The 23,680-nt window shown below is 41.2% G+C and overlaps 1 protein-coding gene across 2 annotated transcripts in view; it reads left to right on the top strand.

Annotated features, from left to right (window-relative positions):
• The window catches only part of STXBP5 (syntaxin binding protein 5), a 933,640-nt gene that overhangs the window by 254,544 nt on the left and 655,416 nt on the right, over nucleotides 1-23,680 (top strand). For both annotated transcript variants that reach the window (XM_069235194.1, XM_069235193.1), the window contains exon 5: nucleotides 15,295-15,429. In XM_069235194.1, the coding sequence (XP_069091295.1) occupies nucleotides 15,295-15,429 (135 nt within the window). The remainder of the gene's footprint in view (nucleotides 1-15,294; nucleotides 15,430-23,680) is intronic.

Below are 23,680 nucleotides of genomic sequence, written 5' to 3'. Positions count from 1 at the left end.
AACTACGACCCATGCCTAATACTCTGGCTTTTAAGGATTTCTTTAAATACGGTTTCTTTTCTCCACAACACTTTTTCTCTCTGGATGAAATGGAGACGAATAATGCAGTTGGACCCCTAACGAAGCCGTGGCATCCCTGAAAGCCCTTGAGGCGAATGCAGTGCCCTGGCTTGAGTTGAAAGCCGCAACAGCATATGTGCTGATAAAGACTTGCAAATCCTTAATAACAGTTCCAGCTTCAGCCAAGCGTCGTGGCCAAGCCCATAGAAATCTGCAGTACGAGTCAACAGCGACTAAGATGTATTTGTATGCACTGTCAGGGGAAGACAGTGGTCCAAGTACACACATTGTAATGGTTTGTTGGATATTAGGAGGGGTGTTTGTGGTGGGCGTTTGACAGTGGAACCCTTTATCTGCTGACATATGTCACAACAAAGGACATACTGCTTGGTCTGTTTATCTAGACCTTGCCACCAGTAACGTGCTTGTAACAATGTTATTGTAGCCGTAACACCAGCATGGGCAGAAGCAATTCCCTCACGTGCTGCTTTGATCAATTCTGGTCTTTGAACTTTGTTGTGAATCACATGATTACCCATACCTGGTATTACGACTAGGGCAGTATTGAGGCATGATATGCGATAGGGACATTTGGCATGATATGCCTCGGGCATGCCGTCAGCCGAAGCTTTCACAGCAGCCAGTGTTGCGTCACCCAATTTCGTTCTTGAACGAGTTACTGTAGCAACAGAAGCCTTAGCTACTGACGGTTTGTCTGCTTCATCAGCCAAGGTATTGCCAGCAATGTGTATTCCAACAAACTGGTGTCCTAGTGTTTGTACAGCATGGACATTAGGTAGCATTTCTTTCAGATCCGCTGCTTTCCCCCACAGAAGTCTGTGTTTGATGGTGTTTCCTTTTGACTCTCTGAACCTATTCTGGCGCTAGTAATGCAGATATTCATTAAAGGACTGGACACAATAGTATGAATCACAGACAATCAAAATCAGCTGTTCTGGATCCATGTGTTCCAGTGCCATCATCGGAGCTTTAAGCTCTTGTGCAATTGTGCAGTGAAGTCCCCTAAGGTATGCGTATAAGTATGCTGTGGATGGAATTCACCATCCTTTATGTAGCCACTCACGACCGCGCAAGCGGCGGAGTATTGATGTTTTGTGCCTATTTCTGGTTGGGCTGAGCCATCAGTGTACATAATCATTTGATATTGTTCAATAGGGAATGTATTTGCTGAAACTAGGTATTCAAGTTTGTATTGCAAAAATTCTTGAGTTTGTAATTTTGAGCCAAAAATATAGTCAACATCAGTGGAGACGTTGCCCATTGAATCCAACATGGATGTAGTGCTTTAATGTTGGGAACGCTAGCTTTAGTAACAGCCTCAAGGTCGGGAATTGGAGATACGACAATTATATGTTTCCCCTGGGCCAGTGGTCTCTCTTTAATGACAGCCATCTGAGCAGCAGTGAGAATTTTCCCAGTGGGAGCAAAGTGTTGTTCTGTTGTAGAGTACAAGTGTGATTTGTATACAATCTGGATGGTCTCACCCTCATTGAACGTTACATAGGTGAAACCAATGGCACCAGCATTCACTCTGATGACCAAGTGTGTTTTGTTGTCCCTTGTGTGTAAGTGTTAATCTACAAGCATGTCTTGTTGTAATGCTCTGAGAATGCGTGTGTTCGTCTGTCCCGTATTTACTGGAAAAGTCAGGATGTATCAAGTCATATAAAGGTTTAATGCGTTGTGCATAATCTGGAATGTATGTTCTGTCACAATTTTAAAAGTCGAACAAAACCTGAATCTTTGTGATTGTGTTTCGAGGTTGTAGTTGTGGCCATTTTTTAAAAAATTGGGGTGCTAGGCTCTTGCCCTCATCTGATAATTCGTATCCTAAAAACAGGACACTAAAGAAGGCTATGTTTATTTTTTTTAAATTTATTTTTTTAGCCTAATTTCGCAAATCCCACAACAGTGCAGGCTTCCCGTCTTACATGTTTCATGAGGTCATTGTCCATGAGATAGATGTCATCTATGCAGGACAACGCCTCACGGTCAGTGCTGTGTAAAATAGATAGGACACAAGCTGAAAACAGTCCTGAACTGTTCTTTTCTTTTACCCTTGTGGGAGTCAACAGCATTTTTTCTGAGAGCCTAAAGGGCTCAAACTTGTTAAGACCCTACTCTTAGGTGCTATATTTTGGCAGAAAAATCCATTGGAAATATCCAAGGTTTTATATTTCTTGCACACTATAATGTTCATAAGTGCAGTGTGCATTTTGTATAGCAAATGTGTGTGTATGACTGTTTAAGTGATTGTAATCTAAGACTATTCTTTATGACTGGTCTGGTTTATCTAGGGGAATGATAGATTGTTCATTGGTGAGACACAGGGTTCAATTACTCCCTGGACTCTGTGTGAGGATTTCCTCACAGATGCTTTACCAGCATGCTTTAGTGAATGTTGGGGTTGAGGTTAGGGTTGTGATTTAATGGGTATTACGTGATAGGGGGAATCTTTATCACACCTTACTTGGCTGCGATATAACACGGGTGCTTGCTCCACTACCCAGTCAATGGTGTGAATTTATATAAGCTTTCTAGGATCAAGGGGCGAGAAAGGCTGTTCAATAATTTCTTCTCCATAAGGAAGATTACGGACAAATTCTGGTGGCCAATCCTTCTCGGCCAACAAATTTTCATAAATGGTAACAACGGAAACCCAAAGATGGCGTTGATTGTGCGTTCATTGTCTCCTTCTAACTGTATAGTTGCTTTTAACACCCTATCGGACATGAAGACACTCATGTCCACAGTCTCAACTTGTCAGAAGTCATTACATGCTTTCACCTCCAGATGCTCTTGAAGATCCCGGCAAACTATTGTGACCTCTGCTGCGCTGTCTAGCAGTGCTAGTGCCCACTTCCTGTTCTTCAGTAAAGCCCTTTTCCTGAGTGGCATGTCATATTGCAACTGCTGCCACTTTTTTCTTTTTGAATTGTTTATTTTTTGGGGGAGGTTTCTCTTCTTTCTTACCAGAATCTTCAGACGAGGGTTGTGAGTCCTTTCTCGGTTTCACGTACTCTGTTCGCTGCTCTGACCGCCGCCCTCTCTCATTTTGTTTTTCTGGTGAGTCCTGAAAGGAACGTGATTGGCGTGTATCAGCATATTGATATCTGTCAGGTGTTTTTATACTGTCTCTATTTCTAAGATTATAGCGGTTTTGAGAGGTCCCAGAATGCAGAGATTCTCCCCTTTCTTTTTTAGGTGTTTGTTGTTTTTTTATCCCTGCATTTTCTAGAACTTTCTGGTGCTTGCTTGGTAGAATCTTTATTAGATCTACACTACCTGTAATTGTAGTTTACTGGGTCTGGCCCCCAGACTATCATAACCAATACTAGAGTAGGTCTCAGCGATAATCTTTGGCAACTCACTTTCTTGATCCTGTGCAGGAACATCCTGAAACTGTATATGAACTGCTAGTATAACTGCCTTCCCTTTGAGATTACTCAATATTATTGAAGACACCGTGACAAAATTGCCCATCACTTGCATCCCCAAATCCAGGGCCAGGGCAGCCCCATATTCATCCTGAATTTGTTTTACCACCTCAGGAAGATTGCCCAGTGTTGGTGTACCATGTGCGGTAGTATAGAGCGTGGAAAATACCGGGCCCCAAGTTTTACAGTTAACTACTGTGGGAACCTTCCGAAATGGCAAGCTCATAGTGAGTATTCTGTGTTTATCCTGAGGACCCGTATTGGGAAAAACTTCTTCCAGTGCATAAATCTTTTGAGCTAACCAAAACGGAATCTTCTCTGGCTTGGTGGTTACTTTACCTATGATTGAATGTACAGTCGTAGCATTAATGCCTGACGTAACTGCATGTGGTTGCGCTGGAGCAGCACGTGCTAGGTTAGAGTTTAATATTTGCATTACAAACTGTACAAACAATCTGTAGATGTCCATGAGCTCTGAAAATAAGCGGCCATCCTCAGCTAGCGCCATGGCTGCTGCATCAGGGTGCGGTGTGTATGTGGCCAGTAAAGGCCAGGGAGGACCATCATCGCTCAGAGGACCTAATCGGACATGTAATATTGTATGTGGTAGGGCGCCATCAAGCCAAATATTATGATATTGATAAGATAAAGTTTCTTTAAGTATGCATGGGCTCTGTATTGCGCAGGTATGTTAGCAGGTGTGTAGTAATGAAATGTGTTGGTGTTCCCATCAACTACTGGAAAGGTGACCCAAGAATACAATGATTCTGTTCTGTAGGCTGAATGAGCCTCAACAACAAATGTGACTGGACCCCCCTGGCCCGTGAGGCCATTTGTCAATAAATGTACAGTGAGGGGTGGTCGCATGTTTATTGCAATTGCTACCCGTTACGATTTCGCCATATTAAAGGTAAAGTTATTTGTTCAGAGTTAGACACCAAATGGGGATTGATTCTTTTAAGGTTCTAGCTAGAACAACCTACAGTGTTGGATAGGTGCTACATACTTAGCTGAGGAGGAAATTCTCAATACCACAGACATATCAGTATATAGCATTGAGGTGCTTTTAGCACATAGTGAGACAGAGATACTTAAGAATATCCGAAATTTAGTGCCTGACCAAATGTTGGCAGCGCCATGTCGCCTAGGTTCTCATTATCCTAATGAGACTACTGGATTTGGGTGACAGAATGACCTGAATTGTGGGGTACTCAGTACAGTCCCACGCCCCGTGGCACCTGTCAGCTGAATCCTGGTTTTCTGGCCAACTAGCAGTGCCTCATCTCAACCCAAGAGCGGGAATGATTGTGGCTAGTGGGCGCATGACAGAGAGGACTTTTCACAGGAATCGGGGTCGATCAGATCTCATCCCTTTCTCTCTGTTACATTAGTCTGACATAGGCAAAGACAATCAGAAGCAGAGTATAGTTCAATAAGGTTTATTGAAGTGACTGCATCTTAGATAAAATGGCATGCATCGCAATAACTAGGATAATAAAACACGCTAGAATCAAAATCGTGACAAGAAGAGTGAAAAACAAAAACAGTCCCTCCATACTGTCACTAGGAATAATATGTATATATATTTCCTACCTAAGCTATGTTAAAGCACAGCTTGATGAGCCCTAATCCACCCTTCAGGTTTAACCCGTGGGAAAACATCATCCCTCATATCTGAGCAAGGAAGCCACACCATCCCCATATAGGCCAGGGATTCAGAAGTCTAAGGAAGCAGCAGTAACAAAGCCATTCAGCAGTCAACATGCAGTCGTGGTCATCTGGCTGGAATCTCCCTCTAACATGTATGGGACAGAGAAGTGTTTTTTCATAATAAAACAGCAGATGTTTTAAGAAAAGGTCTCCATGTAAGGGTATGTATGTTTCTGTGAATGTCGGAGACTCAGCATAACACTTTTGCCGGCAACCCTGACTGCAGCCTTAAGGAAAGCACAAAGCGAAATGAATGCTGTGCTGAGAATGTAATGCTTTCCTAGCTAAAAGAACAACCATATAGAGAAAATAAAACAACACCGCAAATGTGGCTAGTGCTAGAAAAACAAAGCAATGCTGAATAAAATGTAATTGGGCTAAAGTGCACAATGGCAGGCATAGTTAGCTAAAAAAACATGTCTAGAACATGGCTAAATAGCTGTACATCAGTTCTGCCGTGATCAGTTCTGCCACCGGATGACTTCACTTTATTTATTATTATTATTTTATTTAACCTTTAGAAAAATGAGGGCAAGCCATTAGAGAAGCAAGAGTGCATATGCAATTTCTAAGTTGAAGGTACATCCCTCCAGCTTTGTGATGGACATTTGAAAGTATTGTATCTGGCTTGAGAGGGACTTCAAGTAATGACTTAAGAAACTGCAGCAACTTTGCAGCCCATGCTCTTCTTTCCCATACATTGGTGTTGCAGTTACATTTTGTTACTGCATACAAAAATTACAGGATGTCCGTCTTCTGGGAATAGTTGCGCAGTTGCCATTCTACATTGAGGTGCACATTCTAATTCCTAAAAAAAAAAAAAAGTTTAATGTCGGAAATCAGTCCATGGCAAATGTGATCTTGCAGAGTTTACAAAAGTTTGTTTATTGCACTTGCTTGAGGAAAACATGGACTCGGGTGCAAAGCAACGTTGTATGTATTTCCTCAAGATGTCAAATTGTTGTGCCATTTGCATAATTCACTCTTTCATAGTGTAAGTATACACCCAAGAAGAATATCTCTGACACCATTGTATTCTACTGTAAGGACCTCTGTTGGTAGTAGAGAACATCAAGTTTTCCATCCACACTGTACTGTTCTGTGAGCAACTCCATTGGTAGTATAGCACAATTACACGTTTGCATCTCCATTGTATCATTTTATGTTCTCTGAGAACCTATTTTGGTAGTAGAGTGCAGTATGTTTTCCATCTACATTTTACCCTTCTATGGAGGCTTCTTTTGGCAGTATAGTGGAACTGCAGCTTTTCATCTCCACAGCACTCTTATGTCAGAACCTCTTTTGGTAGTATAGTGCAACTTCAGTTTCCAAGCACTCTCTTGTTCTCCTCTGACGACAACGGTTTGCAGTGCAGTACAAGAAGATTTTTGTCACTATTGTACTGTCCTGTGAAGGCAAATGTAGGCTTATGGTGACACTCCAGTTTTCTAGCACCTGTTTCGGATTACGGAAAACGTGTACCCATGCAGGGAAGTACTGTTTCCATTTTCACAACTTTGTCAGTTCACATTCATTTCTTTGTTTTGTATGGTACATACAGGAGCTTCATTTTTCACTCTTTCGAAGCCTATGAGTGAATAGTACAAGAAGGTCAGATTTAAAAAATATATATTTTTGGTATGGTACTGCTATTGCTGTGTGTAATTACTTATACAAGATTGCAAATAACAGAATGCCGGGAAAACATTAAATTGGATGAATCATTAAGTGTTCCCCTCGGAAGAGCTGTGTCATTCAGAAAATGCTGCCATTCTCTGAATTTTGTACCCCTCCTGCCCTACTTCAGCATTAATCGTGTGTAAGAGACTATTTAGCGCAGCTCCATTTCTCTCTCCCCCTATATTATAAGTTAATGTGAGCTTATCTGACTTCCCTTTGGTACAATTTCAGTTCTCTACCTTTTGTGAGGACACCTGTCAGTAGTATAACGCAACTGCAGCTTCCTATCTCCATTGTGTTTTTCACCACCCGTAATTAAGAAAAATATTAAATATGTGATTACAGAATCTCATTTTCCAATATAAAATTGTGCCTCTTATATTTTGCAAAAACAAAAGGATATGTCTAAGCTGATAGAAAGACATGAAAATATAGTGCTACTGTGGGATGATACAAGGCGTGTTTAACACTATCTCAAGACAGCAGTGAAAGGCTTGACTAAAACCTTCTTTACATATGTATTAAGTGCTATTATAGATGCGAGCACTATTACATGTGAAACCTAAACACATGCATGTATTCTCAATCTTTTGTAAGATTTATAACACATTCAACATTGCTGTCTAAATGAGAATGTTAAGGCCATACCTATTGACTTTGCTAAGGCTAGTTTGTCCGTGCATTCTAAATGAAACAAAAGGCTTAGATTTCCACTTGTGCGAGCAGATGTTTTGCAGGATGTTGAGCTTTTTGCTACCCAGATTTGAGGTTATTTCACCAGGCATCAATGGTCAGCTTGCTGCACAAGGTGATTAGATTGTGGTCAGTAGGTACATAATTATGTTTTTCTGTAAATGTGTGGTAAAGATAAGATTCCTCATTCATCCCCTTTCATTAGCTGTTTTTCTAATCTATTTTTTCTCTTCTTATTTCTTGTCTTCATCTTGGGTGACCATTTTTCTCAATTCCTTTTCTTTTTAAATTTTTTATGGTTCATACATATATTACAGCCATTACAGTGATGCATACACACCTATGATGACACATATCTGGCAAGCTGTATAGACACAACAGTTTCATTGATTTACGTAATTCCAGTACAATAGTTTGAACACATCATACTATCATGTTACTTAAGTAATCAGAAATGTCAACTGATCACAACATTTAGGTTAAAACTACACAAAAGATCCTATTAGGTACCCCATCCTCACTTTATATACCATCAGTGTACCTACAGAATTGAGCCCAGTGATCTGCATATGTATCCAATGGGTGGAAGATTAGTTTGACAGCATTTTCTCATATAATTGAAAAATGCCATATGATTTTAACAACCTGTCAGGCCTAGGGTTCTGTGTCTCATCAATTTCGGAGCTATTCTTCCTCAGACCGAAACAATAGCCAAACCTATAAATTATAGTTGATTTGTTGAATGTTGTGCAGTCTCAGTAAGCAGATGAATCATGGCATCAACTGGGGCATACACCCAGAATATTTCTGCTGTGGGATGATACAAGCTCTGTCACCATGTAACAAGACAGTCAGTGCCAAGAGGCTACTATTTGCTATGTACAACATAGGCATTTTGTGTCAAACTTTGGGGAAAAATGTACATATTCACTGTGGGGTAAAGAAACTCCTGACTAGAAATCTAATGTGTTAGCACATATTTAGCATCTATAGATGTATTATTTAAGTGCAAGCTCTTGTGCTCTTTGCAGTCGTCTGTGTCCCAAGTTCCCTTCTGGAACACACACTCAACATGACATTGTATTTACTTGCCACTAGTTTGCAGCCCCCTGTTTTCTTTAAGAAAATAAGTAACACTTTTTCTCCTGGAACACAGACTCTGTTGTAGTCTTCTTTTGGGGCCATAGGACCAAATATGACCCCAGGTCATGCAACAAGTGTTAATTAATTTACCTGAAGGCCATCAGGGAAAGAAGCCAAGCTCTTCTTCACAGACCACAAAAAGTTCTGTCTGTCTGGATTGAGGTCGTCCTCGTCAGGTGTGTCTAAGGCAAAGTCAAAAAACAAGCCCAGGACAAGTCAAGGAAGTAGTACAAAAAGTGCATTCATGCTCCTCAATGCTCAGATTCTCTTATCTGTGGTGGTGGGCCGTAGTGATGGTATTTGGGTTGGACAGGGTATTAAGGTTAAGAAGTTGGTGGCACCAGACTCCGTCTTTGGTGTCTAATTTGGGCCCCTTACCCAACTAAGAGCTGATGTAACCTGAGATACCTGAGCCATTGTTGACTCTGCAGCAGGTTGCGGCATTCAAGGAGGCCATACTGAAAATTTCTAAGTACATTCCAGCTCTCTCTAGGGCACCTTCTGCCCCCCTGGACCTGACTAAGCCTCCAGTTGAGCCTCTAGCGACTGGCAGTCCCCATCACCTACTGACTCCAGATGAAGTTGTTCCATTCCGCAAATTCTGCTAGGATGTGCCCCCCCCCCCCCCATGCCACAGGCCCCACCTCCTGCCCCTCTGTCAGGGCCAGCTACAATTCTGGCAGCAGCAGCTCCGAACCTGCAACCTACTCTGGACCAGAAAGATCTTCAGATAGAGCTTGCCCAATTTCGAGGGAGACAATTACCAAGCACATTCTGGGATGTTGATGGCTCTTCTGCAATTGCTATATGTTTTAAACAAACATTGAAGATGATGTTAATAATGAGGATGCAGATAATTTGCCTCCACCCCTTTATACATTTCTGGTCTTAACATTCAAAATAAGAGCATCTTGTATACTTTTTCAGAAGTCCAGCCTTGATTCATCATGAGTCTTCCACAGAGGTAAGTGCCTCCTTTGCAGGATTGGTTTGCAAGGGCATCGGAATCTTGAAATACCCCCCCTCCTTCACAGAAGAGATTAAGGCTGGTCTCGTTCTTGGAATTTAGCACCCTGGGCCGTTGACTTCTGAGCATTGATTGCCTTTTTACAGTGCCCTGATTGACACAGTTATGGCTGCTTGGTCAAAACCATTCTCAGCTTTAGCCTTGAGGTACTCCATTGCAAGGTATCTCAGGCCAGAGACAATTGATTCACTTTTTGACATAACATCTACCACAAGAAAGCTTTGTAGTATAGGCCTCCCTGATTAAAGTGAAACCAAATTATTTTCCTACTTTGTCACTTGAGTCAAAAAGAAACAAAGTTATAAGTAAGTCTGTTTTGTTTTTTTTGCGAGTTTGGCTGTGCTTCTGGAATGCAGTTTGTTTATTGGGCCTTCCCACCCACACCTTTTGGGGCATGGCATGTGAGATGCTGAAGACTTTGCCAGAAAACACATGCAACACCTTTGCTCTGAGAGTAAATGATAGGATGCTGAGAAGTCTTTTCCATGTTAAGGGCTGGACACCTGGGCTGTGGCCATCAGCATAATTATTAGATGACATGCTTGGACTCCACTGGATTCTCAAGGGAGGTCCTGGCTTCTTTAACGCATATGCCACTATATAAATATAGGTGTTTTGGCGAGAAGGCTGATGCAGTCCTACAGAAATTTAAAGGCAGGAGAGCTATGGCCCAATCTCTGCTCTTCAATTTTATCAGCAACACAGAAAGTTCAGAGGATACTCAGCTAGTATTTTGTACGGTCAGTGGCAACCCTCTCTGCCTCTACAGTTGCCCACAAAGACGTTTTTTAGTGGCAGGGGTGGACCTGTTTACAAAGGACAAGTCCAATAACAATAACAGCTCTCCTCATCCTCCTTTTCACTTGGTACCACTTATATTCGGCTTTAGTTCACTCTACAATTTTGTTTTGAGGCCAGTAGATGCCAGAATTCACAGTCCCTGCCTTTGTGGTGCTTAATCAGATCGGACTAGTGAGTCCTTTATATTATCCAAGTTGGGTATGTCCTTTCCTTTTTGGATGGATCTCTGCCAGATCTCCTCACACTGCTCTTGGGTACTTGAGAATCACACCACACTTCTGTCTAAGAAATTATAACATTGCTCACCAGATGGGTAATCAAACTGGTTTTGAATCTCTTTATCAGTTGGAGCAGAGCCCCCATTTAAATCTTCTGAAACTGAGAGCAGTCTGGCTAGCTGTAAAGGCCTTTATGCCTTTCTAACAAGGATAGGTCGATCCAGGTACTGATTGACAACATGACTACCATGTGGTGCTTCAATGAGCATGGAATACTTGGTTCTCATGCCCTCTGACTGAAGGCTTTGGTGATAGGTGGCACTCCACAGGATTTCCCTGACGATCAGCCACCTAGCTAGTTCCCTCAACATCAGGACAGGCAACCCCAGCAGATTTCATCTTGCTGATTACAAGTAGCATCTGATAAAGAGGTGGTATGGAGTATTTTTACTCAGTGGTATATTCCGTAGATGGACATTTTCACTACCTCCTAAAGTAAAGTACTTACTCATTGCCTAGCCTTTTGTGTTCTCTAGTTTCTCCTCCTGGATCTTTAGGTGACTTGTTCGGGTGGGACTCTTGCTTCCCATACACACTTCTGTCCCTCTCACTGGTCCCAAGGTCCCTGAAGAAAGTCAGGCAGGACTAAGATTAGCTGATTCTGGTGGTCCTCGATTGGACTAGTTAGGTCTGGTACGCCGAAGTACTTACCCTGATCACCTGCTCTTTTGCAAACCCTGCTGTCTTAGCAGAAAGGCAGAGTGCTGATCTTGACCCTTCACAATCTACACCTTCATGGATGAAATTGAGTGGATCCAGCTCAGGGTCTGAATCGAACTTCTGAGGTTTTTGATTTTATTCTTGCAGCTCACTGCTGTCCCACCAAATCAGTTTATCCAGGCCACTGGTCCCACGGAGGAGGAGTAGAGGGGAAGGCGACTGTAGAAAGATATTTCACCTAGTAACGTAGGAGGAGAGGAGAAGTAGGGGACTAGAGGGCGAGCTATTGGTGTTTATAGTATAGGAAGAATATAGTCTAAATGCCAGCCATTGACTTGGGTTTGGGTATGATACCAACTAGGCTTAGAGCTTTAGTTAGAAAGCACTGAAATGTGATGGTATTTAGCAGTGTTGTTCAGTACCCCTCCACTGTAGTTCTCCTTGTGCACTAAATCTTACATAGTAGGTAATGAGCTGCGCACAACAACACAGAATGGGCTAAAAATCACACTATATACCTACAAGGACCTGGACATGACCTGAACCTAAGTGCAGTTAATCCTGAATCCAAGGGATGGATCTACACCTCGGGGACCAACTGCCTGCGCTCTGCTCACGTTCCTCACAAGGTAGTTGCGCACAGCCATCAGCTGATATTAAGTGCGATTAAAAGAATTTACGTTCTTACATTTAGATAAAGAAGTTGATTTTACTCTTCGTATTCACAAGTTTCCAGATAAAATAAAGATTATTGTACGTGCACAGAAGGTTCTTCGTACAAAAAGCATTTTTAAAACGAAAGAACATCACATGGTAAAAATGTATCATATTTTCTAAGTCCACTGACTATAATTCCCCCAGAGTGAAAACGGATAATTGACTGTGTGCAAAAAGATCATAATTTGCCACAGCTGCTGCCCTGTTCCATTGTAAAGAACTGTATAATAATGCCCAACTGCCTTGCTGTCTTAGCTAACGTGACCCAAGTAGTGGTCTTTTTTTCCCATTCTGTTTTTTGACAAGCATTCTCATGTAGGCCTTCTCCTTATACAATTAGTTCCAAGGGCTCTTCTACGGGTTTCTTATTTGCTGCAGTGATTTTTTTTTTTTTTTTTTAAGAAGGTGGAATGTTGACCAATGGTTCGCACTGGATTTAAATGAAAATGGCTGGGATGGGAACAGTGTAGTTGGCTTTGTAACTCACATTTTCTGGCTTTGTTTGCTGGCTTTATTTGCTTTAGGCTCTCCAGGTTCAGGTTGTCCCCCCCATTGCCTAAACTGTGTTTACTGTATTCTTCCACAAACTCCCTTACTGTAAACAGACATTTAAATCTTGTTCTTTTCTTGTCACGTTTGGTGTGCATTCAAAGATCGAGGTGAAATGTCAGGCGATATCTTCCGAGACTGCTTCTTTACTTTTATTTCTGTGACTTCAAAGTGACAATCTGGCTGGATACTGGGGGTAGGAAAGAGGTTTTTATCTACCACACAACATTTAAATGAAGAGAGTGTGTGTGTGTGTGTGTGTATGTATTTCAGAATATATCAGAATTAGAAAAAGAAATGAAGCACATTTTTTGTTATTACTGAAGTGTATTGGAATCAAATAATTTAATATGATCAAAACAAATCATTACACTAGGTGATGCAATTTCCACACATTTTCGTTGGTACACTCTATAGTTTTATTAGTAAAAGTATGTCTGTGCAAATGTAATGGTAATTTCAATTTAAAATGTGTTGTCTCTAATGGCAGTGTGCTGCCATACCATACATACTCCTCTCCACGCCACTTCACTCTACTCTGCACCACTCCACACCACTGCCCTCTGCTCTGCACCACTCCCCTGCACTATGCACCACTCCTCTGTCACTGCACTCTATGTCACTGCACTCTATGCCACTTCACGCTACGCCTCGCTGCTCTACCCTGTACCAGTCTACTCTGTGTCAATGCACTGTTCGACACTCCATACTGGTGCACTCTTCACCACTGCACTCTACACTATTCCAGTCAAGGCCACACCAAACTTCTCTGCACAACTCCGCTCTACACCACTCTGCAATACTGTCCTCTACTCCACTCCACTCTTGGCCACTACACTGTACATCAGTGTGCTCTACTCTCTAACACTCAATTCCATGCCCCTACACTGTGCATCAATCCTCTGTATGCCACTCTGATCTACTCTGCACTACTGTACTCTATGCCGCTGTACTCTACACCACTTTGCTCTACACCATTACACTCTATGCCACTCTACGTAACTGCACTCTACACTGTACCATTCCACTCTATGCCACTTCACTCTACTCTGAAACAATCTACTTTATGACACTGCACTTCACGCCACCCCACTCTGTGCACCCCACTCTGTGCACCTGCACTCTGTCACTGCACTCTATGCCACTTCTCTCTACTCTGCGCCACTCTACACTCCTCCAGTCTACACTGTGCCACTCTTCCTTTTCTCTGCACCACTCTACTCTGCACCACTCTACTCTTCACCACTCTACTCTTCTTCCACTCAGCACCACTCCCCTCTGTGCCACTCTACATTGCATTACTTTACTCAGCGCCACTGCAGTCTTCTATGCGCCGCTACATTCTACAACACTGCATTGTACGCCACCAAATGCAATGCCACTGAACTCAATTCCACTATACACTGCAGCACTCTTTGCCACTGAACTCTACACCAATCCACTCTACTTTGTGCCACTCCAGTGTATGCCACTCTACGCAACTCCACACTATGCCACTTCAATACACAAAATTCTCTTCCACTCCACTCTTTGCCATTCCACTGTACGACACTCCACGTAACTATCCTCTATGCCACTAAGTTGTAACCATGCTGAACAGCAGCCACCATGGTGTACAACATGGTTAAAACACATTGGTAAAGCCAATAGCTCTTGGATAGGTGAAACTTATTGGTTTATACTTGTTTTATGATTACAGCTGACTTATTACGTCTCGACGTTCCTATAAAAAACATGTCGTACATGTTCAACTGTGATAACTTATCACTGTTGAATTCGACCTCATAATGCTGGTAGCTAGACCCAGCAGCCACAGTAACAAACAGACATCGGCACATCTTTGCATCTGTAGTTTAAACAGCGTTTTTCCTTGTGTTCAGTTTTTCTCAAATTAATAGTCCTGTTAGTACAAAGGAAAGATTTAGGGCAACATATTAGTTTTTTGCATGCTGCTGTTCATTACAAGCAAAGAAAAGAAAATCTGGATGTTGCTACTCATTATCGGCTTCACCCCCTTTTATAACAAACTGATTCTAATATGTTTTTCAATCAATTACTATCTGCTTTTGGTGTGTTTAGTTTGACATTAGAGATTCGCTTTAATTCTTCATGACTGCAACCATGCTATGTCTTTCATATGTTTGTGCAAGACTCCAAGGATTCAGACAGTTTGTGGCATAAGTGATGCTGTGACCATGTATTAAATGGAATAAGATACCCTGTGCAATACGTTACACGGATATTGGAGTGCCATGCCATTCCAGAGCAACTATGCCTTAGGCCTCGTTCTTTTATATCACTTTGGAACTCCTTGGTGACTTGTGCTATCCTTGTTATGTATGGCAAGGTAGTACTTTATCAGGTATAATACTACCGGTTAATGTTAAGTTATTGTGTGATGCCATGAAACAATCTTTGGTAGGTCTGGCTTACTACTTGGTGATAGAATGATGATGCTTGTTGGATTTAAATTGAAACTTAACAATTTAGTCTAATGTGAATGCCTTTTATTTTGCAGGATAACATTTTGCCATCTGCCATTTCAAAGTAAATGGCTCTATGTGGGTACCGAAAAAGGAAACATACATATTGTCAACGTGGAGTCGTTCACCCTCTCAGGCTATGTCATCATGTGGAATAAAGCCATTGAACTGTAAGTTGGATCAGATGTCATATGTGATACTGTAAACATTGCCATTGACAATACGTTAGTGCCTTTATGCTATCAAGTATTTCAAATCAAGAAACAACGTACTAAGTGGAAGTACAGTTATGCTTTCAACAATTCCGAATCATTAAAAATGAGTCTCATAATGTTTACTTGCCGGACGTATCACAAAATAGGTGTCACATAATACTGGATTTGGCTATAATGCAGAGTTTTTTTTGCTATTTAAATTGAACCCTCTGATGGAGGTATCCAAAATCCTGTGGTATCCAAGAAAGAATTTCTAATACTTTAGCATTCATAAACGTGTGATTGGCGTTATCAAGAGCGAGTTTCAGTTCACCCTTACATGGCCTTATCTCAGTTAAGGATTATACACTGGTCAATGATCTTTTAATAAAGCCCACAGAAGTGTTCATGACTTATATGGCCCCAAGAGCTAATTACTACGTTTTGGTAGAAAATGTGTGTAACCTGAGCGATGTGTATATTGTTCACCTTCTTTCTGGCCTACAAGATACATTTCAGGCGTATGCGTGTGGATGGAGTGGTATACATTCCTTTCTTTTTGTATTCTTATTGTTTTTATTGAGGGATTTTGAAATATAATGCCAACTAACGGCTGAACAACAGATACAATGTATTTTGACGCCTGCATCTTGCAGAGTGGCTGCAGTGTCATTATCCGTCCAGAGTTTAAAAATAAAGGAAGATAGTGTGCAATATTCATTAATTGATCTAAATCTTCTACTATGCCAATCAGTGTGAATTGTTGGGATGGGACTGCCCCCAGGATGATATATGGGTGTGTTTCCTGTCCTGATTACCGACTGCATGTGACACTGCTATCCTGACTTTTTACTTTGGTCCTGGCTTCGTGATAATCATGCGAAAAAATATAGCTAACGCAAAAACTATTCCAACATACTACATTCAATACATTTTTTTTTTCTTCAATGCAGTAAGCAGAGGAAGGAACACGTGATAAAAAATTTAGCTCAAGGTAGACACCAAGGAGCAGGTGCCTACCACTCCCTGTGGGAAGATTGTGAGAAGGCCCTAGGAGGAGTGTGGCATACGACAATGCTGACTTCTAGTTCTCGCCTGTGTATGTCAACTTAAAAACACTTGAACAGAGAGGCTAAATGTGCAATGTATAACACTGAAACGTAAAATGAGTGCACGTTTATAATGCAACTTAATGTGCATTATTGCAAAGACTTTTATTGTGCTTTAAACAGGTATAAAAACTATTACAAGTCCGACAGTAAAATATAGTAAGTTGACTGTTAAATCGTTAAAAAATCTAGCAAAGCAGGTGTACCTATCTGGACACAGAAATTTGAAATGGAGTTAAACTTTACATCGAGCAACAACAATGAAACAATTGTATTAATAGAATTGCTTGCAGGTGAGGATTTTTTTAATGAGACCAAGTAGCTATACAGAAAGACAAGTACATAGCCCATATTCATAAATAAAAACGTTCTTTAAAGCTTTCTGCGGTCCACACTCAATTCAGGGCATATACAGGTGAAAAAAGTGGATTTGTCTATGTACTTATATAATAGACATCAGCCACTGGATGAGCGGTAAGCTGGCCAGCCTGATCTCAGTTCAAATATTGGTAAAAAGGAAAAACAAATACATGTCTTTCAGTTTTACTAGTTAAGGGGTAACTTAAATACATGAGGGAGGGAGCAAGGGTGTATAAATACACACTTCATGCTTTGGTAATCTTTCTAATCTGAGCTGCAGGATGAGAATTTAATCAGGATCTTATTTGTGACCTTGAAACCCTGTACCTCCGTTATACTTCCCTATGTCTCCTTCTATTGCAATTCAGTTAAACACTGGCTTGATATTTTAAACCATGCATTCATTACGTTATTTGTACACCCAATCATTACCCAAATCAAAGAATGTAATCTTTCTTGTCCTTCCAAGACAAAACAAAAAACAGCCTTTAGAGAAATAGTGCCATGATCCTAAAATTCCACTATATCAGGTTAAACTCCGATCTGATATTGATTGCATGATTGTGGTATATTGAATATTATGCGGTATGCAGAAATTAGCATTAGGTTTAACTGTTAGCAAGGGCCCTGCACTGCTTCATTCCACAACACCAGCAAACGACTGGTAGGAACATTAAAATATTTTTGTAAAGTTTTGAGGGGAGGCACACGATGATAAAACTCCTGTTAACTTTACATCCACATTAATATTCTCTTTTAACATTTATTTTTATTTTGTTACTAAAGTTTCTCTTTCTTTTAATATAAAGAGAGGAAATCAAAATTCCCAATACATTGATAACACTCATATAATCCCTTTGCCTTCCATTCACGGTTCTGAATCCTCATTTATAGTAACACAGTCCTTAGACATCACCCATATACCTTCCGATCTTAGTCAGTAGTTAAAGCAGTACAACCTTTTGCTGTTTACTTGATATTTGAGTCATTTGTTTGCATTTGTGCGGAGCAGCCTATAAAACAGACACATTTGTTGGTGTTTGCGTGGTACAGCCTCTAGCAGGTACATGTTTTGAGGTTCCATGACTGCTACCTCAAGGCAATAGATTCTCTTGAAATGTTTTCTGAATTTCTAGCCCACCTATACTGGCTTTCCTTGTTTTATTCATAATGTGCAATTCTGTTCATTTGTTCAGAAAATCATGCTATAATGTTTTGTGTAGTGGCAGTCAGTTGTGGGGTGTGGAACATTATAAATCTAACACCTCAAAATACGTTCTGGCTGTAGGCTATACAACACAAACAACAAAATATTGTGCCTGTTTTATAGCTGTTCTGGGTAAATGAAAACACATAATTGCAGTATCAGTAACAGCAAATGGTTGCACATGTAGACTGCGGTAAAACGTTGTATTGCTAAAACTGAGGTCTAGGGACTGAAGGTTTTTGACTGATGCGCAAGAACTTTGTTTCCATCATGTGAAAAATGACAGTGTATTAGGACAGATATTAGTTTGGCCAAAATCATACTTTCCAACCCTACAAATTCAGGCAATAGGTTATCAGTTTTAATTGATTTCCGCTACGTACCAACTTTGCATCACGTTCCTACGATTGTTGTAAGACCTCCTGCTGGCCTGCAGTCACACTTCTGCTGGCTCCTTTGAGCTGAGCTGTAAACCCAGACAGACGGCTTGAGATGCCTGAGCCCCTTATCTCAAAACATGTTCTTAAATAATTGCACTTTGCTATCTAGCTAATACCTAAATCACCTATTCTAAAACGTTTTCCTCTAATCAACCTCTGACCAAAGATTACAGCCATATACTTTTGTGGGATTACTAAAAATATATTTTATCACTTTGACAGGTAGTAATGTAGACCCAGTTATGTTTAACCCAAAATGATGCTATAGTCTGCATACTGCAATGTATGGAGACAGGTAGAACCCAGCATATATGGTTAATTCCTTGTTTGTGATAACTCAGTGCCCATATCTGCTATATGCAGACTCTCATAAAAGGGCTAGAACACAGCCCTGCCTCATGCTGCAGTTAGTATATATTTCTTGAGATAAATGATTGTTATGTCCCTCTTTGATTTTTACACTGCTCTCTATAGATGTACACTTAATTCTTTACCGCCTCATTTCAGTGGCTTAATTAGAAGGATTGTGCTCTCCAGTTTTCTCAATGCCAAAAGAAACAACATTGTGAAAGAAAAGGACTGAGACAAAGTAGAAAAGATGCTTGAAAATAACAGGAACTTCAAGTATAGCTTGCAAATAGCCAGTGTGGAGTGACTTTTACTAAACTTATACCCTTTTATTTATTTGTACTAAAATTAACGAGGAAAGAATTCTCCAAAAGGCATTGTTATATTATCCAAGGAGTAAATTCAATTGACATTAAATACTTGTAACTACCAAACTTTCATTAACCTGGTTTCCCATAAGAGATTTTAGTGTTTCAGTAGTGTAGGATTTGCTAATGGTTTAATTGCGCTGCATGGGTGAATATAAATATTTAATATTAAAACTGAACAAAAACTAGGAAGTAAATCTGACAATTTCAGTTCTAAAACGTGCAAATGTTGGCTCTGTTCGTCCATAACAGCAACTATAAATGTCAGGTAGCTTGTGATGTAGAACATTAGCCTCCTTTATGTTAGTCCTATGGATTCATGCTTAGGGCATCACCCGAAAACTCCTGGATGCCCAGCAATCCATTACCTGATTTCACCTAGATCTCTTGGACTCAGAAGCCTGCAAGGTCCCTCGCAAAGGCTCAGTATAGCGCGATCCTTCAGATATAGCTCCCATTCCATGACATTCGGCTCATCATGTGGCCCTCTTTCGTTCTCTGAGGTAAAAAATGATTCCAAGGGGCTTAAAAAGTGCCTAGTCTGCTACAGCACTGCTTCCCAGTTGTTTACCTAGTAGCTGTTGTGTTGATCATGCATTACTTGAAGCTGACAAACTTACTAAGAGTGGAAAATGTGGATGAACTATTTCTCCAATTGATTTTTTGACCTTGAGGATTCAATAAGCTGTGAAAGCTTTGTTTGAGAATGGAGACTCTCATTCAATTTTCACACTGTTTAGAGTCTCCTCCAATTGAGAAGCAGAAATGACTTTGCACATTATTGAGTTCATTCAATGTTTCTTTTCTCTTGCAAGAGAAACCTATTGGGAACGATGAACGTATTAAACTAATATTAGGCACTATTTTTGATTTCAGCCCAGCCGGTCTGCCTATATTTAAATTCACCCTGATATGTGGATTTTCAGAAATAGAGATTAAAAAGTACACTATGCTTTTCTTTAGGCTCTTGTTGATCCTTCAGAGGGACTGATTAGCCCTTCTATTTTGTACAAAACATTTTAATAAAGCATTCATAACAAATCTTATCAAAATCAAGTATATTGCCATTTCCGCTCTTAGGCCAATAAATTGTACATCAGTTTTTTAAATGATCTTTATTGATTTTGTTAAACGAGACAAACAGTAACAATGCTGTGCACAGTATTTTTGACACAGGTAGATTGAGTATCTCATCAATAAAATCATACCAACATGTTTAACACCCTCCATCCCCAGCTGGGGCTCTTGTGCAAAGTGTCCCAATTAACAGAAATCAGAAACAGTACACATAAAAAATGGCACAACATGGCTATATATCTGTGTGATCATGAGCAGTGGCAGTTCGTTATGTAGTAGGTACGTCTGTGGAGGGTTCCTTCAGGGCAACAAGAATGGCTGCCCAGGCTTGGAGATCGTCCTCTAATGTATCATTGTTCCAGACATGTTTCTTTTGAACCTGCTCTGCGGTGGCCTATTCAGTGATATCCCTTAGTCAGTTAGCATATCTAGGAGGAGCTTAACTCAACTATTATATGACTATTCGGCGTTGTGCTCTTGTTAGGCCCAACGGAACAAATTTCCTGCTAAATGTCCTACCGGGGGGGAGGAGATTAGTCCCAGGATCACTTGCTGTATTTCTAGTGATAGCCTCCACCTAGAGGCCCTATTGAGATTGTTGAGGACCAGCCACCAATAGGGCGAGAGAGCCACACAGTCCAGGATTATGTGTACAAAATCTGCCATCAGGTTTCAGCACTGGGAATATGTGTCAGAACATGTAGGATAGATGGTTCGTAGGATTTTTTTGTGAGAGCTAGGTTTGGTGAATAAAGTTATATTGTATGTGTTTAAACCTAGCTTTGGAACTGGCAATATGGACCCCCCTCATGGATACGCACCCAGTCTTTCCCTGTTATTGTGTCCAATAGTAATCCCTCCCATTTTGCCTGGATCGGGAGGGCCCCTTCAGAGATCTTCGCATAGTGCCCCCTAAAGGTGTGACACCAGACGCCAACCCCCGGCCATCCCAGTAATGTGGTGAGAATATCAAAACTGGATGGGGCTTCAGGGAAGAAGGGCCATATCTCCCTTGCTGTGGCTGTAAGTTTGGTATTGCAAAAATTCACCTGGGCAGAGTTCAAAAGATTCTACTGTAGCGGCATACGTAATAAAGCACCCTTTTGGGTAAAGATCCCCCAACGTATGACATCCTTTGTCTTCCCACCTTTGGACCAACATAGACTCCGCTATCCTGCTGAAAAGTTGTAGAATCCAATTCGGTAAGTGTGGGGCATAGAGAGCCCATCGCAACACCCATCTTGAGAGCCACTCATCAGTAATGTCGGAAGTGCACAATCCAAATGGGAGCCCCTCAAAAGGGTCATCTCAGTTCTTCAAATGCATCCAAGAGATGGCATGCTTTAAGTGTGCCACTATGTAATAGAGCTCCATGTAAGGGACCCCAACACCACCCTGGTGGGACCATGGTCTTTTCTAAGTGAAGAGACCTACTGGTCTACCCCTGTCCTCCCATAATAAGTCAACAAGAAGGCCATTGATTATCCTAAAGTATCCTCGAGGAATCACATAGAATGTGCCCTGAAGTACGTAGAGGCATTTGGGGAGCAATATCATATTTGCAATGGAAAGTTTTCCCATAAGAGAGAGAGGCAGGTCTCTCCAAAATGATACAGGAGCTTTTAGTCCCTGTACTACTCTCTGGACATTAAGATCAAAAAACACCTCCTCAGTAGGCGCTAGACGAATTCCCAAATATCAGACGTCATGTTGTTCCCAAAGCATCCCCAGCGGAGGAAGCTCTTAAAGGGATTTCCCCATTAGGGAACCAGTAGGGTGAGTCATGACTTAGAGGGGTTGACCCATAGCCTGGACATCTCCCTGAACTCCCACATCACCTGCATGAGTATGGGTACAGAGTAGTTTGGGCGACAAAGGTATATCAGGGTATCATCTCCATGAAGGGAGATATCACTTGGGTGGTCTCCCCTATTGTAATCCCCTTGTCCCTTTGCAGAGTTTGTCACCCAGATGCACCATTGTAAGCACAGATAGGAGCGGCAAAAGAGGACAGGCCTGCCTAGTATCCCTGCATAGGCTTGTGGTGAATCCAGTTTAGTTTTTATTGGGACTCAGGAGTTTAGCTTTCCCCTTTGGCGTGCAGGCCTGTGCCCTGTCACCTAGTGACTTTTAACCTACCTAGCCTAGCAGCAGTTAAAGAACACCTTGGACTCCTATCAGAGGAAGTAGACTTGCAACATTTCTTACTAGGTCCAAGAAAACAACGCTCTAAACAATTCCTGTATGCTATATACAATGAGATCTGGAAGCTTTCTCAAACTGAAGCAGCTGCACGTTTGAGGCAGATAGACAAGGAACATTTGAAAAAGGCTTTAGCTGTTATTGATGATAGCATGAACACTCTGTCCAACAGAATAAACACACTAAATAGCATTGTGTATCTGCTATTGATATCATTCAGAATGACATGTCCCTTTTACAACATGGACAGAGTCAGCTGCATTCCATTATGGAGTTGGGTTGGACATTGAAGATTCTGAAAAATTGCCACATCCTGTGGAAATACATCAACAGTAGTGACTTGTTTGCTGCTTTTAATGTATCCAGGGAGCAACAGATAATGACTGAAAAGGATGCGAGTTACACCATGTTCAACATAGAAAAGTTAGAAAAGCAGCCTTTCATTGTAGCAGAGACACCATTAACAGTATGGCTCGTACATGGCGTTATAAATCTGCCAATTTCCACCCTTCGTTTCACAAAATGTTTGAAACATTTTGCTGTGAGCGGCTCTGAGATAGCTATATAAAAGAAGAGTGTTGAGTTCAAATGTCTGAACAGTGAAACAGAAGACTTTCTGAGCGGAAGCGAATGTGAGACTACTGTTAGTCATTCGATGATCTGCAAACAGGTGTCACTTCACAGCTTATGCAATGCAGGGCTAGCGAACTTGGAATATTTTCTGAAGGGTACTCCAGTCCCTTTGAATTATTGAGCATTACATATGCTTTGGAATGGAAGTTATGTGGTCCTGCGCAATTAGAGCTGCTGTGGAATGAGACCAGAAATTGCCAATGCAATTTCAGTCCTTTAAAGTGTAACTTGTTGTGGATGTGTTCTATACCCAACCCCCCACACACACACAATAGATAAGAATAGCAGAAATGTGGCCTCACATTGATACTACTGATGTAAATTATGACAAGCTGAGCAGACGAAGGGTGCTACTGTTCCAAAAACAAGTGGCGTTGACATCAGCCAGGCCAGACAGTTGTATGCTCTCCAGATAGCAAGAACATCAGCTGAGATACAATCACTGTTAAATACCAGCTTCCACAAGCACTTTGGAGAGCAGGT

The sequence above is a fragment of the Pleurodeles waltl genome, chromosome 5 (assembly GCF_031143425.1).
Source record: "Pleurodeles waltl isolate 20211129_DDA chromosome 5, aPleWal1.hap1.20221129, whole genome shotgun sequence".
NCBI classification, from domain to species: Eukaryota; Metazoa; Chordata; class Amphibia; order Caudata; family Salamandridae; genus Pleurodeles; species Pleurodeles waltl.
Note: the sequence above shows the minus strand (reverse complement) of the source record. Positions and strands in the feature narration are given on the sequence as shown.